Source organism: Lissotriton helveticus, chromosome 2_1, assembly GCF_964261635.1.
Source record: "Lissotriton helveticus chromosome 2_1, aLisHel1.1, whole genome shotgun sequence".
Classification (NCBI taxonomy): domain Eukaryota; kingdom Metazoa; phylum Chordata; class Amphibia; order Caudata; family Salamandridae; genus Lissotriton; species Lissotriton helveticus.
Window position 1 is genome coordinate 1,973,313,758 of NC_136059.1, and position 17,829 is coordinate 1,973,331,586.

Genomic DNA, 17,829 nt, shown 5'->3' on the forward strand with positions numbered 1-17,829 from the left:
AGCACACAGAATTTAAGGAGCAGGCTTTTAACAGAAAGATCAAAACTTTGGTGTTTTTCACCAGAATACATGTTCGGATAATGTTCTCATACTAGGATAAGTATAATTCTTCAAATCATAAACCCAACACTGTAATCAAGGTAAAATAAAAACGAAGAAAAGAACATTTCATTACCAAACAAAAATCACAGTAATTACACCTGAAAGTTAACAGTAAGTATAGTTCACTTTTAGATTCACTCTTTAAGGGAGGATTCATGCATTTAGTTACTAAATTCCATATACTTTAACAATATGGTGGAAAAATGAATAGGAAAAAATATACTATTGCATGCATTTTAAATTGTTCATTTCCCACAAGTAGTCCTTTAATGATGCATTTCACAGCAGAATCAAGACACAGAGACAAGGTAGTCAAACATATTCACAATCATGGTTATTCGGTCAACATTTATGCACAGGTGGATACGTCTCCACTCCTTTGTTGAGGAATCTGAGCACGTTTTTAATATACCTGTTTACAGACTTCAAAATAATGTAAATAAGAACGGAGTCCAATAATTTGCAACAATGTCTAATTAAAAAAAAAATGTTTTAGCTCCATCGGTCAAAATAAAAAAAGTATATTTTCCTGAAAACATTACGTCCAGTGTATTTTAAGAGAAAAAGGACGACAAAACCAGCTCCACTTTCCTGATTCTTGAATAGAGGTGGCATGTGGGCAGAGCAACAACTTTGGAAAGAAAACTTCGGATGGAGAACAAGGTTTACAAGAGAGTAACCCTGATAGTCATTGGGCTTTCTTTGATATTCAAATACAATATTACAAGTTTAGCCTAACCTAGAAAGTAAGGGACAACGATCATTTAATCCTTATGCACACACACTGCAGGCTTCTTTTGAAATGGTGTGCTTTGAATGTTCTATTACAAGAGGATTTTGACTGTCTAAGGGTGAAGTTTCCAGCTGTGCCAACCTTCTATTTACTACCCAAGATTCTTAAATCCATGACTAAGCCACCAGGTCATCTTATAGTTGCTAGTAAAGGATGTGTTACATAGCACCTATAAACTTATGTCAACATATTTATATTTCCTTGTGTGGCAGAACTTGCCTACGATGTAAGATTCTAAGGAATTCCTCAATTGATTATAATCATCTAACACTGCAATAGAACTATTGCACTGTTACACTAAACGTTCCAGTATTGCACAAGAGTACAAAACATGCTTCTCGTCTTATAGCTGCAAACTATTTCTTTTTGAAAATGAAAGCATCATTATTCTTCCATAACCTAACAGTGAAGGAATTTATGCACTACATTTTAGTAGATAATTATTTCATATTCAATGGATATTATCTTCAAATCCGTGGAAAAACGATGGGGTCATGAATATGTCAACCTAATGATGGGGCTTTGACAGAGAATTTTTGCTTGGTTTTTAGAAAAATAATAAAATATCATGTAGTAATATACACAAGGATAATGATGACCATCTGCATACTTTCGACAGCAGCTCCAGATCTAGAAAGATAGGTTGTTCTTCAAAATAAAATGTGTAATTTCCATTTCACACAAAACACTTTTTTAATTGTGTGAAATATCTGTAGCGAATGGCAAACTTTGTAATACATTGTTTTGCAAAAAAATACTGTGCAAAAACATTTCTTCCTGCACACAGCTCTCATTCTGGCACATCACTGGCTAGTAATCCTTACAGCTAGATGCTTCATGCAAGAAGAAATAGCTCTTATGTGGTTGATGTGGATACTGAAGCTACCAAAATGGAGAAAGGGTGTCTACATATACAGATTTTGATACAGAGGCTATCAAAATGAAGACTTTGGAGAAATGGAAAATATGGATATCGCTTCAAAATGGCTGCCACGTATTTTCATATGACAAAAGTCAGGAAGCTGTCCAAAGCACATCATGCCAAACAATGAATAAATCAGAACTGTGGGAATATGTTCATAATTAGAAAGGGCAGCCTATCAGTCTTTATGTCTTTGCATTATTATTTAGAACGAAGCAGAGTCCTTTTTCTAAGGAGTGTGAGGATCTTTATGGGAGGAAGTATTCGCAAATAATGTTAAAAGGGAAATTGTGTGGACTTGACCTAAAGAAGGAAAGAAGTATAAACCTTCAGAGTGACGAAATTACATAGTAAAGCATTCAGGGTTCCTCAGCGCAAAGAACTTTAAGCTCACTCAACCTTCAAGAAAATGTAATAGATACCACGAAGATAACTTTACAAGTTCAAACACTGGAGCTCTATCTTGTGCATAGGCTCAAATATTACAATGAGGTCAATGCTTAAATACCATAGTTTCAAGATACCCCAGCAGTGGAAAATTATTTCTAGGGTCCTCTAAGAAACCTTAAATCACTGGGATTAAAATCTGAAAAGTGTATCTAAAAAAAGATACAGGCTCCCCCAGAAGATGAAGAGCAAAGATCACAAGTATGGCTTAGTTCCTTCTAATTTATAAGCGTACGATAAACAATACGGCGATCACCATCGTTATTTTTAAATAGGACGTTTCCAGTCATTGAGGAAAAATTAACTTGTCATCATACAACAGTATAATAGCAGACAACAGCTGCGTTAGTGTTATACAAAAAAGAGCACCGTGCCTTTAGCGACAGACACATCTAAGGCTTGATTAAAAATTGCCAGTATTGAGGAAAAAGTTTCAAGAGATAAAGCATTCAATGATTAAAAGGGTTCACACTCTCAACTAAAACAATTTTTACCACATTTCAACCAACAGAGCCCCGTTTCAGATATGGCATTCAACTGTGGATATGATGGTTCAGTAAATAAGACGGCTCCTGCATTTATAGTGTTGCTGAGGGGCTCAGTCAGAAACCATAATCGACAACAAGCGTTGTCAAAACCAACAGCTCTCGCCTACGTGCTTCTAGCTATGTTGCACAGGAGCAGGGAAAAAACACAACGAACAACGGAAATTGTACCTGAATCAAATTTTGAGTAGCCAAAGGACACTTATCAAACTAAAACCAATCAGTACTTGGTCCATGCTCCAAAATGAAAGAATGGGAAGGGACATCATAAAGCCCTGGGCAAATAGGAGGCAGCAAAAACATGCGACAATCAACCCAACTAATCAAGCCAAGCAATGGGAGGGGTCCAAGTCCTTAGCGGTAAACAATACCCCTTGCAGCAATAGCGCATGTGCTGTCGGCAGGTGAAATCATAAAATGAAGCTACTTTAGACAAATGCATGTTTAACAGTAAACAGAGTTACAAAGCATACATTCTTAACAAGTTGTTGGGTGCTCTGCATTCTCAGCATTTCATAGATTTCAATCAATGACAACAATGTCCTATTCTGCTATATAGAAACAATGGGCTGCAACTTACTTTGATGCATTTGAACAATATTGATTATTAAAGCCATCCTTACTAAGAAAATGAGAAGGGGAATACAGAATTGGATGGCTGTTGTCCTGAAGGGGCCTAGAACACTTCCTCTGAGCAGCCAGAGATGTCCCTGCTAGCTACTCATGATCAAGGTCTTTTTGGGATATGATAATGTTTCAGGGCAGCGTTGTTCAACGAAGGCACACAAGGACGAAATTCATACCACACATACAAGCCTGGAAATATTTACATAATTAGTAGTTAGCCAGAATATCAGATATAACTTCAATTATTGTGGACCTATGTTGGATAATCCTGCTTTATCGAGATACATCATTAGTGCATTGCAGGTTAGTGTACTTTATTATTATTTAATGAAAACCTTTACACAACATATTGGGTTGAGGCCAATGAACAGTCTTCTACTTACCTGAGGATCCATCACAGACCTCACCTTTCCATGGGTAAGAATTCAGTTGGTCATTACAAGCTGACTTTGATAGAGGTTATCACCCCCACATGCGTATTCTCTTGGTCAAGAATGACCAAACTATTATCATACTGTACTGTGCACATAAACAACGACAGCATGCATGTCCAAGAAAAGCCATTGAGCAACCCAGGCACATTTCACCCACAGAAAGACGCCAGATAGAAACTCCTTTAGTAATATATTTAGAACATCCTTTTTTTGTATAGACCTGCGGTCTCTCTTACCTTCTCAAGACTGTATCCTATCACAAGAAAGCCCTTGGAAGAAAGCATTTGCTCTTGCATAGCGATGGAGTTCTTCAGCAGCTCCATTATGAAGGACAGTAGAGTAGAGCTGAAATATGTAATGTGATTGAAATGTGTTAACATTTTCAACTGCAAAAGGAGTAGTGATACCTGTGCAATAAGAGTTAGAGTACAAGTGAACCAAATTGCATTCAGCTGTTTCATGTGGCACAGCAAGAACATTATGAATCAGGGTTTTGAATTGCAAACATTATTAATTGCCGCAAACCACACTAGCTTGACAACAGGAAGAAAATGTTAGTGTATTACATTTGTTGATCGGACTGCATGATGTACTGGCTCCAGGTACATCATGTTATTTGTACAATGGGTACAACATCCATGGGTAATGTAAAAGTCTGGGCCGCGAACGTAAATACAAAGATTAACAGAATATCAAGGGTACATATGCTCCATAGGTATCATTAGTAAATATACTCACTCTACAGTAAGCTTAATCATTTCAGTGGACAGAAACTCTAGCACTAAACAACTAATCACAGATAGCACATTTGCAAGATTGTGCAGTGATTTATTTTACAATTAGACCTGCATCTGCAAATTTGGGAATACATTTTTAAGAGAGCAACTACCAAGTTAAACATGATGATAAATAGGTTCAAACGTATTAATTGGACTATTTAATTTATTTCACAGTTTCATTCAAGAAAATGTGTACACACATTACATTAAAACATAACAAATAAAAGGAAAGTTGAAAGCAAAAAAAGAAGGAATGCTAAAAGTTGTTTGTTGGGACTAAAATGTCTGTTGCATGGTACTTGTACCCCTGCCCTGGGTGTCCCTACTGTGGGTCCCTGGTAACAAATTGTGGTCATGGGCGAACACAGATCAGGCGTGTGCACCATACCCAAGGCCTGCATCATGGATTGCAGTCTGGTTAAACCAGGAGGAGCGCACAATGCACTATCGTCATAGTGGTGAAGGACTACAGCCCTTTCCAAGAGCACGGTAGTGTCAGCATACGGTTTTGTAATGAGTAGTCCGTAGCATGGCCAGGCCAATTTACGTATGCAAATGGAGTGTGGCCTATCAGCCCACTCAATTGAAGGTCCTCACCATTCGCCACCCTCAGGAGGAAAGCAGGGTCAGAAGAGCACGTGACTTTCCACAATTTTATTTATGTATGCCCACGGAAGCTGTCCATGGAGGTCTGCGTGCAAGTGTTGGCACTGAGAGCTGTTATGTATGTGTGCCTGTGGCATTAGTACATGGAAAGTTACATGCAGGTATGTGTGCATGGCTATAGACATGCCTGAGAGTGATACAGTGCATGTGGCCCTGTGGGTCCGGATTGGGAACCCCAGGGATGGCTGGAGGATCACATAGATGTAGAGGATTCCACTCAGATAGACTTGTGGATGGCTGCTTTTTTTTTTAAGCTGGGCGGGACACACACTGGTGGAAGGAAGAGCCAGGCTGGTCAGTATACTTCAGAAGAGGTTCTTTAATAATGAGAGGTAACAGGTCGAAGGGGGCCTGGGCACATCTCATGAAAGAAATGGGGCTGATGAAGGAATCAAAGAGTGTGACTGAAGCCCTTTGGAAATCTTTTGATGCACATATCGCTGAGGTTGACATTCAGGTGTGAACCTCTAGTCACTTCCATGGCCTGTTTGGGGTTATCAAGTTTGGAGACTGTCTTGCTATGGTAGACTACTCTCTGGAGGAAGCGCACAACAAAAGAGTGGGCACTTCAAAGTCTACGACCTCTAGAACACAAACTTCCTAGACAGAGACACACTATCACTGTTGCATCTGAAATTTAAATTTTAAAAAAGGAGCTTGAGACCCCAAACTGTCAAACTGAAGCTGTAAATCAGTGTCAATTAGCTCCAGTTGGGATCCTGCTGTGTTAATCCTGGGAGCAGAGTGTGAGATTCATGTCCTTCAGCCCATACACCGACTGGCATGTCTGCCTATGTGTGCTCTAACAACCCCCATATGCTAGGCGAAGGCCGCGGAGAAGAATAACGGTCATCGTGCTAGGTGCAGCGCTGTGACGAGAAAGGGCCATCGCATTGTGCAGTGCCATGACCAGAGAAGGGCCGTCGCCTTATTGGTACTGGTCGCAACCACCGTATGGCAGGTGGGAGCCATGGAAAAGATTGAGGGCTGTCGCCCCGGTTCATTGCTTTAACAAGAAGAGGGACATTCCCCCCCATGCAGTGTTGTGACCTTAAGGGGTCTGTTTACATATTTTTTTTTCTTGTTTCTATTGTATAATGGTGTGTTTAATTTTATGTGGCCCTCATTGAGAGCCAAAACATAATAAAAAAACTTTGACTTTGACTTAAGGGGTCTTCATCCAGTGAGCTGCTGTTCATGATCCCCGGTATGCTGGGGGGTAGGGGAAAGGGTTGTGTGGTAAAGTGAAAGGGCGATTGCCCTGAGGCAGCGCATAGCCGTAAAGATGGAGCGGGCTATGACCTACGGAAGAAGAGCAATGATTCAACTACCTAAATCCAGGAGTACCTTAGACCTGCAAATGGGTTCATAAAGACTTAATGTGTGACTAGAAGAGCATTTTGGAAGCCAGCCAACGTGACTGCATGACTCAGATCTCTGCTCATCACCAGGCCACAGACATGTTCTTGGACACGCCACCCCGATAATCCAGCGAGAGCAGGAGAGACTAAATACCGGACACTCTGGGCCTCGGGGGCTTGCTTAGACTTACGAACTATAGTGCTTAGACACTGTGGAACTTCTGAGATTCAAACTCACTAGCTGGATGTTATATCACATCTTGGATGTTATATCACTCTTGGATGTTATATCACATAACTGGGGAATAACAATACATAATAAAAAAGGTTGGACTTGAAACGCTGACCCAGGGACCACAAGAGAGCCTGCCTTAAAAAGACTGTTTATTATTTGCAGTGTGCAATATTATATTTTGTATTCATATATAGTATTTTACATAAAATCAAGCATTTAACTGAACAATCATTTAATGGCAATTGCTGGATGTATTTTGAGTTGTCAGCCTGTTATCACCATACACATACCTCCTCCCCGAGAAGGTATTAGACAGGCAAGTGCTGTAGGGGGTACTTGGCCCAGTTGCGCAGAGCTCAAAGTAAGTCACGTTCTGGGACATCAGGAGTAAAAGACAACCACCACGGTTGGGCCCAGTATCTCCTACTTGCCCTGTTGTCCTCTACAAGGGGTCTTACATTGAATCACTCAGTTTTAATTTGTATTTGACTTTTAATGCCTCATGGTTAATTTCCGCACATAAGTGTAGGTTTACTGAACAAACAAGCCTGCAGCAATTACAGGGTTAGTAAAGAAAACATGACATACAGAAGTACAAAACTGACCATTACTGCAGTGCAAGAAACAAAAATAGAAAAATAAACAGGAAAAAAAGTAACAGCAGAGGCACAGACTAGAAATAGCAGAAATGTACAAACGGTAGTGGTAACAAAGACTCGAATACTATGGACACTTGAGTACTAAAATACTAATGACACAAGGTAGACAGGGAAGTAGTAGAGATGGTTAGAAAGAAAAAAAAATACAATAGCAGACTGTGGTTAGAATTGTCTAGAAAGAGGAGGTATAGCAAATCGTGTGGTACACGTACTAGCAGGGCATCAGAGAAAGACTGAAGCAGGCACTATCAAAAGTTCCTTGAGACAGAGCTGCACAGGGAACATAGAAGGCATGGAACCGCAGCATGCTGCAGCACTTCGAGAAGAAGCAAGAGCACGAAATACTACAAGCTTCAACAGAAAGAAAAAATTGAGAGGTGGAAGGTAAGGGGGTTGGCACAAATGTTAGAAAGACACGTTTCAGGGACCCGCTCAGAACAATATGGAACTCTTGCATTATGCATTCTATATACAAGCCTCTAAAAGGGAGTACTCAGGTAGAGAACAAGCTGGGGGGTTTCACAAGTGAGCATTATATTTCTTCTTCCTCTGAGAGTCTTGGAATGTTAAAGAGAAAGCAGGTCGTTCAGACCTCTGGGATTATATCCGTCAGCATGCTGTAGAAATCTCCATGCTTTCTTTCACAGCCACTAACCAATTCATTTTGGTACTTCTAACCCAGATGATCCACTGCGGAATGGAAAGATCATACAACAGATGTTAGAAGGCATGGGCTGGATTAGTGTAATACTCTCTATCTGGGCATGCAACAAGGGCTGCTGCAAGGGTAAGGGCTGGTACAAAAAGTGCAGAGGATTCAGAATGCAGCAGCTCGGCTGCTTCAGAATATAAACACGTTTGATTCCATCTCCACCACTTTGGCTGAACTTCACTGGCTCCCTGTTAAGAAAAGGTTAGCCTTTAAGGCTCATTGCACAGTTCACAAAGCTATTTATGTGACAGATCCTGAATTTCGTCAGAAAATGCTCTCTTGGTATTTACCCAAGAGGGACTTGCGCTCTGCGGCCTCAAAGAAAGTAGTAGTACCAAGGATTTATAGAGCCTACTGTGGTGGCATAGGTTTTGTGTATCATACCTCGAAGCTTTGGAATTCTATGCCGGAGATGCTGAGAGGACAATCCAATTTGCAGATATTTTGAAACAGCTGAAAACCTGGCTTTTTACTCTCTCACTTTAATTTCTGACTAGGCCCAGTGCAGAGGATTGTTAGCAAGTGTACAGCACCAAGATGCCCTTGGGCGTATACGTCGCGATTTAGACATTAAAATGAAATCATGTAGAGGCAATTCTATGTTCCCTAGAAGTCGCCTGGTCATGTTATGATACTTCTAGACAATGTGATTATCAAAGATACGTTCTCTTTTGAACAAAACAGAAAGCACTATGGTCACTAGAAGGCTTGAACTGAGCCATCACCTGAAAAAGTTCCCACGGGGGTCTGTATGAAACTAGGATCAAACTTGGCATCAGTCAATTAAACAGAACATAAGAGGCATTGCAGCAGGAGGGCCACCTTTCAGCCAAAGTCGAAAACAAGGGCACATGGACTGGCAGAGCAGGCTTGAGTATCACAATTTATTCTGTGAGTGCAGCGTGAGCAAGATAATCTTTGCATTATCCTGACACAGCTCTTTTAGAACCAAGGAATAATGCTCAAAGGACAGCCTCCTAAGGGACTCTACTGCGGGAATTGTAGGGTCCAGAGCTGCAGACAGTGCGATTCTCTCAAGTGGCATAGTCCATGGTCCACCAGTGAAGCATCCTAGAGGTTGAAGATGGACATAACCAAATCTGAGTAAAGATGGGCTCAATCCCCTCTGGATAAAGACACCACTTGCAATTAGCTAGATGATGCCAACTGAGAGTCTGCCTCTGTGTTCTGGAAGACCACCAGGTGATTCATGATCAGCCAGGCATTAGGAGCCTGGCACAAAAGCTCAACTACAGTACTTCAAGGCACACCGGGCATTAACACACACAACCGTCTTCTGGTTTTATTTTTAGCCTTTTGCTATCCATTTAATTCTGCTCTGCCTCGCTTTTTTTCTTTCCATTTCCCCTTCTATGTGTCCCCCCTTCCCGCTGCTTGCTCCTCGCGGCTCCGCCTCTTTCCAGCGCCGTTTCCCAGCTGACCAGCCCTCCACCTCGCCAACACTACTTAATGGCAGCCGCTGCGCAGTGAAGGAGCCACCTCCCTGAACTTGTCAGCGTGCATTCCTGATGCCTGTGTGTGAAGTCAGGCGTAGGTAGACCTATGCTATCGTGCCGGTTTTGTACAGCAGCAGTATGTAGTTTCTCAGTGATTTTTAGGTAAGTTAGTGCAGTGGCCATTTGACATATAGCATATTTGATTGTATTTGTGCTGACATAGTGAAAGTGTAATCTTTAGTCTTCATGGTGCCCCACCATAGTATCTCAAGCTACTGGTGCGCATCACACGCTCTCAAATTCATAAGGAACTGTGTTCCAATCTAGCTCAATTGTTAGATCTGTGACGGTGCATCATGGAGTCCTGAGACGATGACAGGTGATGTCATGATTAAGTCTTTGCAGAGATTGTTGTGATGTCTAGTGGTGAATATATTGCTAACATTGGTTGGGCATTATTATGTGAATAGTGTACTAGTTTACATTTATTGTACAGTTAGTTACAACCTTTATCTTGTTTTAAAAAAAAAAGCACAAGTAACCTTTTAAAATCATAAAGTCCTAAAATAAACAACCGAAACCCCCAGAAAGATTAGTTAAAACGGAAGTAAAATATAATTAGAATCCTCCAAATTAATCAAGACGAGATAAAAACTGACATGGAGAACTGTGGATAACGCATTAGAATTAGCCTCCAAGTACCAAAGGGGAAGGTGTAAAGTCGGCAGGGCAGGGTGTCAGTGTGAATTCGGCGCTGACAGCACCGAAAAATGTTCGCTGCTAAACAGTTCAGAAAGACACAAATTTACACCAGAGTACATAGTCAAGCGAGGCAAAGTTTTCCACAAGGTGCTCATTTATTTTTGCCACCTACTAAGAGTGAGGAAATGAAAGGGCAGATCTTAGGCTGGTACAACTCAAAATACTACACCGAGCCTACTTCACTAGAATTACCCTGCATACAATAGGTAGAGCACCACATCCATAGTGCCTAACGAGATGTGGGGAGGATGAGACTTTTTACCATCCCTTATGGCAATGCTCGAAGATCATGGACTACTGGGTGCAGGTGATAAGAACAGTATCGCAAGTGGGGGAGGTGTCATTATTGACGGAGCCCAAGAGATGCTTGTTAAATGAATGGGAGCCGAATGACCTTACTCATCCTATGCAAGACTGGGCCACTCCAGGGTTCATAGTTGCTATGTGCAATATAGCACAGAAATGGGGGGGCAGCTGAGGTACTGACACTCACCGCATTGTGTAATGACATGGACATGGCAATGATAACGGAAAAAACAGTGGTTATTAATCATGGTTGTCCCAAGAAATGCAGCAAGATCTGGGGTGGCGTAGAATGCATTCAGGGGCAATGTCTGTGAACCACCGCAGGACCAGGTAGATGAAGGATTGGAGGATGAACTGTAGGAGGAGGGATGTGGGTGACGGGTGGGGTACTGGGCACAACCTTGATATAATGTGTATTGCCATAATAATGTACCAGAAATGTATAATGCTAGTTTTTAATAAGTACAAGTACCATCTGGAAGAACTTTGCCTTGATGAAGCCGATTACAATACAAGAGTTTAAAAAAAAAGGAAATTCGGCCTGGCAAAAGTTTTATTTTGCCAGGTCGAAATGGCAGTTTAATACTGCACACATAAGCTGCAATGGCAGGCCTAAGATGTTTTGAATGGCTACTGAAATGGATGCACAATAAGTGCTGCAGGCCCACAAGTAGTACTTCATTTTAAGGCCATGTGTACCTGTAGGGACACTTTACTAGGGACTTAAAAGTAAATTAAATATGGCAATTGGATGTAAGCCAATTTCACCATGTTTAAAGGAGCTTGGACAAGCACTTTGGCACCGGTAAACAGTAGTAAAGAGCACAGAGTCCCTAAAAACCAACAGTAATGGATTCAAACAACAGGAGGGTTAAGGCAAAATACTGTGAGTGATCCTGCAGAGAGGGCCAAGTCCAACAAGATTTCAGTGCAGATGCGTCAACCATCCGGTTTAAAAAGGTGGGTAGATATTCCACCTGTTTTTGTCAATATCCTTATACCAGCAGATATCAATGTGAATGTCCTTGCACTTATTAAGGGTGGGCCACTTGTGCCTATTGTCATCCTCATCACTGTAGATCGTCTCAACCACTCAACCTGTGATTACAGCCACTTCCCCAAAGGCATTCAATACTTTAAAAGTTTTTATGCCAATAGTGGCGTTGGGTACACCTCAAACAACTTCTTCCACATGTCAATAAAATGAAGTTTCCAGTTTGTCGCGGCCTGCAGGCATAATTTTGCTGGTCGGACACCTTCAGGTAAAGTTGCAGTTTTGTAGCCCAATCTGCTGACTCTTCAGCCCTTTATCAAAACTCACCGTCTGCCGTCCAAGGGTGCCAGAGTCCCTTGCCTGCCCCTCAGAGCCCTAAAAGTGCATGAACAAGCTGCAATAATGAGGTATGTGTATGTCAGAGGACAGTTGATGGTGTGCTGCTACTCCTCTCCCTCATAGGCCACACCTCCATTTGCTTCAGTTTCTTTAAAGGATGTAGACAGAGTGTAAAACAAAACCAACCGGGGCGATCTTGTTCCTAACTAAATAATACTACGAAGATTGTCTGAATTAGGTCACTGATACAATAAAATCATGTTTAGATTTCTATATATGAAGACATTTACTTTCTATTCTGGAATTAACACAATTGCAGCATTGTGCTTGGCATGGAGACTAAGTTTAATTGAGGCATTATGAAGACTGACTGCACTAGACCTCCATTTTAGGCAGCCTTCAGTAAAAAAATACAATAAATATAAGATCATCAAAAAGCAGACATAAGAATACAGAGACTTGAAAAGAAAAAAAACTAATTGCAAAACATTTTGCTCCTCAGAGTACTAACATCGTCAAGAGGAGTTCAACTTAGAAAGCCATGCTCAAGAATTACTTGCCTTCAATATCTTCAATTGTTTAAGTCCGCTAAAGACTCAATAGGTTGGACATAAGAAAATATGCATTGAAAGCAGCCTCACAACATAACTTGAGTCAGAAACTAACATCTTTTGCAGATTAGGTTGCATGAGATGTTACTTTGTAGCAATAATTCAGTCACCACAAAGGCTCATTAAGAGCTCTGTGCCAAATTTGGTGATAAATGATAAAAGCAAAATCTATTTTTTCATTAGATATACGGAGAAAGATTTCTGTACATATTTTGTACTGGACCACTATTTAATTTTGACTGAAATAAAGCACACTTGTACCCAACATGGGTGTTTTCGTGCTATAATATTACGGGGATCTCTAAACGCACTAAAGGTTGAGCTCAAATAGTCATGTTATATGACATTTGAAGAAAGGAAGAAGGGCTCTCTAATCCCATAAGGAAACAGGTAGAAAGTACCACAATTTGGGGAGCAGAAGACAAATGAACCGGCTCCCAATGTGGCTGTGATGGATTTCCAGCACTCTAACCAGGGGCGCCATATGAGCGGAGGAGCATTGCCCTACAAGCCCAAGAACTGGAAAATAAAACAGTAAGCACCATAATACTTTGCTGCATGGCTAAACCACGTGTGCCTCTACCAGCCAGCCCAAACCACGAATGAGTCAACCATGCATTCCTTTACTATGTATGCCTTTACCAGGCAATATCACTGTAAAGGCATGAATGGCAAGGGGGTATGCGTGGTTAACTTAGTCATTACTCTGACCCCCCTCCCCCACCATAAGCCCTAAATTATCAAACCTCTACCTGCTACCCCCCTCACTCGGAGGCCGAAAATCTGCCCTGAAGACGACACCTTTGCCTCCCCGTGAAGCCTAAAACCATGCCCCTTAACATACATTACCCCACCCGTCCCCCACTAACCCTAAACCTTACTACTTGTGTAACGATATATCTGTAAGAGACATTAGTTAGTGATAGATTCCTTACCTTAGAATATTCCCCAGGCGTCAGACTGGATCCGGAAAGTTTTTCTGCTTAGCAGTACTCCTGCGCGTCGGTAAGTAGCGTCGTGCGGCTCTGCGTCCGTCACTGGCGTCGTAAGCGCCGGGATGATGCCCCTGAGACTACTTAGGCGCCACCCATGCACGCTGAAGTCAGTTCTGTACACGACTTTCCGCGCCGAAACGCAGAGCCATGCAAGATACTGACCATTGGTGCATAAAACTAGGGCCCTAAAAGGGGGATGACCTTCACCCTAGTAATCAGCTCGCAGAACGGGGAGGATGGGTGGGGCGGTAAGGAATCCATCACTAAGTAATGTCTCTTACAGATATATCATTACACAAGTAGTAACTTGTGCATCTGAAAGAGACACGTTAGTGATAGATTCCTTACCTTACAATAGATACCCCAGCAATACCAACCCCGGTGGTGGGTCTGCGAACAAGATTACACCAAAAAGTCACAGAGCACAGAACAGCCAAAGAAGCAGTCTCTCCAGACCGGACTGTCAAGGCAGTAGAGCTTGGTAAACATGTGCAGCGAGGCCCACGTAGTTGCCTGACAAATGTTCTGCAAGGGAACCCCGCGTCCCAAGGCAGTAGTGGCTGCAGTCACCCTGGTCGAATGGGCACGCAGCCCCACAGAAGGCTCCTTCTTGGCCAAGGAGTAACATGCTTTGATGCACCGAACGACCCACCGGGAGATGGCCCGTTTGTGCACAGCCCGACTTTTTTTGGCACCCACGTAACCAGCGAAAAATTGATCATCCACCCAGAACTGCTGTGTACGCTGCAGATAGAATGAGAGCGCATGTTTTGGGTCCAGACGGTGGAGCCTCTCCTCTTCCCTTGAAGGATGCGGAGGCTGAAAGAAGGTGGGCAAAGTGATGGTCTGCCCAATGTGGAAGGGCGTGACAACCTTTGCCAAAAAAGAAGGATGGGTCCCTAAAACCACCTTGTCTGGATGAACTGAAAGGAAAGGCGGTTTGGAAGAAAGGGCCTGGAGCTCACTCACTCTTCTGGCAGAGGTGATAGCAACCAGGAAGGCCATCTTTAGAGTGAGAAGACTTAAAGGACAGTTATGAAGGGGCTCAAAGGGAGCGCACATCAGAAAAGTCAAGACCAGATTGAAGTCTGACTAAGGCATTATAAAGGGTACGGTTGGAAACATATGCATAATGTCTTTAACCGCATGCGTGCGGTCGATATTCTGCTGCTGCGCTGGGATTTACAAAAACCCATTATTCATGACGAGCTGGGCTCGTCATGAGCGTGCGAGGAGGCTACCTCATGACGAGCCCAGCTCGTCATGAGCGTCGAAGGGGTTAAGAAAACGATTAACATCCGGGGACTTAAAAAGAAAAGGCTGATCTGGAAGCCGTAGAAAGGCGGAGATGGACGAAAGATAACCTTTGATAGTGCCCAGAGCAGAGCCATGCTGGGCCAAAGAGAGAAGGAACAGAAGAACCTCAGAAAGAGGGGCAGAAAGGGGATCCACAGCCTTTGCTGCGCACCATGCCACAAATCTGTTCCACCTGCAGGAGTGTACCGTTTTGGTGGAGGGACGCCTGGCTGCCAGAATGACATCGCAGACTTCGGGAGGAGGATCGAAAGGTGGCAACTGTTGCCGCTCAATCTCCATGCATGGAGGTCAAGGCTGGACAGGTTCGGATGGAAGACCGTCCCCTGCTGCTGCGACAGAAGATCCTCCCGAAGAGGCAGACGGATCGGGAGAACGATGCTCATACTGAGTAACTCGGGATACCATACTCTTCGAGCCCAGTCCGGAGCCTTAAGATAACTTGGGCCAGGTTGCGCCTGATCTTCTTCAGCACTTTGGGTTGAAGTGGTATAGGGGGAAAGGCGTATAAGACTGCAGCTCCACTCGTGACGAAAAGAGTCTCCGAGCGAGTGCCGCCTTGGAAATTCCGACGGGCAGAACTGATGACATTGCGCGTTCTCTTCGGTGGTAAATAGATCTAGCCAAGGATCTCCTCCCTGCAGAAAGAGACCTTGCGCCACGTCCGAGTACAGATGCCATTCGTGATCCACCATGCACCGGCGGCTGAGTTTGTCCGCCCTGGCGTTCAGAGAACCTGCCAGGTGTTGAACCTCCAAGGTATTGCCTTGATGTTCCAGCCATGTCCAGAGGCGCAGAGCCTCCTGACATAGGGTCCACGACACCACCCGCCCGGTTTGTTGCAATACCACATGGCGGTGGTGTTGTCCGTGAACACCTGCACTACACTTCCCTGGACAGAGGGAAGGAATGCCTTCTGTGCAAGCCGGATCGCCCGCAGCTCCAGAAGGTTGATATGGAGCCGGGACTCCGCCAGAGACCAGAGGCCTCTGATCTCCGCCTCTCCCATGTGGCCTCCCCATCTCAGGAGGGACGCATCAGTCGCCACTGTGTGCTCCAGTTGGGGAAGGGAGAGGGATCTGCCACTGACCCAATCGCGATTCGTGAGCCACCACTGCAACTATCGTGCAGCGCCCTCCGAGATCTGGATGTGATCGGACAGGTTGCCCTGATGCTGTGCCCACTGGAACTTTAGGTCCCACTGCAGAGCCCGCCTATGCCATCTGGCATGTGTCACCAGCAGGATGCAGAAGGCCATCAGGCCCAGAAGCCGGAGGGTCATCCTGACTGAAACCCTGGATAGAGGCAGAAAGAGCAGAATCATAGCCTGAATATCCCGGACTCGCTGCTCGGGATGATAAACCCGAAACAGCATCGAATCCAGTACTGCTCTGATTAATGGGAGCTTCTGAGAGGGACTCAGGTGCGACTTCGGCACATTGATGGAGAACCCCAGCAAATGCAGGACGGCTGTAGTCTGGAGGTGGGCGACAACTGCCTGGGGTGAGCCCGCCTGCAACAGCCAGTCGTCGAGGTAGGGGAAGACGGACACCCCAAACCAGCGCAGATGAGCTGCAACGACTGCCATCACCTGCCAGCATGGCAAACTGAAAATGCTCCTAGCCTACCGTGAATCACAGGTAACGCCGGCGAGACGGGTATATGAAAATATGCGTCCTGCAAGTCCAACGCTACCATCCAGTCTCCAGGGTCCAGGGCAGTCAGGACCTGAGCCAGAGTCAGCATCTTGAACTTCTTCCGGAGGAAGCGACTGACGTCCCGGAGATCTATGATGGGGCGCAAGCCCCCCATTTTCCTTCTTGGGAACCAGCCAGTAGTGGGAATAACAACCACTCCCTACTTCCTTACCGGGAACGCACTCGATGGCCCCCTTGGACAGCAGTGCCGTGACTTCCTGACAGAGAAGAGCCAAATGGTCCCCCGACATGGGTGGTACCGAGGTGGCATGGCTGGAGGGGAGGACAGAAAGGGGAGCGAGTAACCTTGGCAGATTATCTGCAGCACCCACTTGTCCAATGTGATTTCGCGCCAGTGGTGGAGCTGGTGAAGGACCCTGCCCCCTACCGATGTGGGGTGCTCCCTGAAGCTCAGATTAGGAAGGTTTAGAGGTGGAAGCAGCGGGGGTGGAGGTAGACTGACCCGCTCGCTGGTTACCAGACCCACCCCTGCAGAAGCCATGTCCAGAGCCGCGCTTTGTTGAGGAGCCTGCTTGGGTGCTTTTACCATGGTCACAAAAGGAATTAAACCCAGGCGTGGCAGGGCTCTTCGTGGAAAGACCCAAAGACTTGGCTGTGGCCCTAGAGTCTTTAAAGCTCTCTAGGGCATTGTCAGCCTTGTCGCCAAAGAGGCGGGAGCCATCAAAGGGAATGTCCATGAGCGAGCCCTGGACATCGGGGGAGAACATGATAGACCGCAACCTGGCGTGGCGTCGCAACGCCAGTCGTGGAAATCGCCCTGCCCAAAGAATCAGCGATGTCCAGACCACACCTGATGGCAAACTTCGCCGCATCCTTTCCTTCCGCAATCGCTTGGGAAAGGACAACCTGGACCTCCTCAGAACAATGAGGCAGGACCTCGGCTACCGAATCCCGCACCGCGTGGAAGTAATGGCCCAATAAGCAGGTGGTGTTAACCGACCGCAACCCAAAGCTGGCGGAGGAGAAGAACCTCTTGCCATATTGGTCCAGCCTCTTCGAGTCCTTATCCGGCGGAGCAGTGGGAAAGGCACTCTGCGATGTCGAGGCCTGA

General features: G+C 44.4%; 1 protein-coding gene across 2 annotated transcripts in view; it reads right to left on the reverse strand.

The window, feature by feature from the left end:
• LRBA (LPS responsive beige-like anchor protein) overlaps nt 1-17,829 on the reverse strand; it is a 2,244,423-nt gene that overhangs the window by 1,932,549 nt on the left and 294,045 nt on the right. For both annotated transcript variants that reach the window (XM_078676915.1, XM_078676916.1), the window contains exon 12: nt 4,107-4,215. In XM_078676915.1, the coding sequence (XP_078533041.1) occupies nt 4,107-4,215 (109 nt within the window). The remainder of the gene's footprint in view (nt 1-4,106; nt 4,216-17,829) is intronic.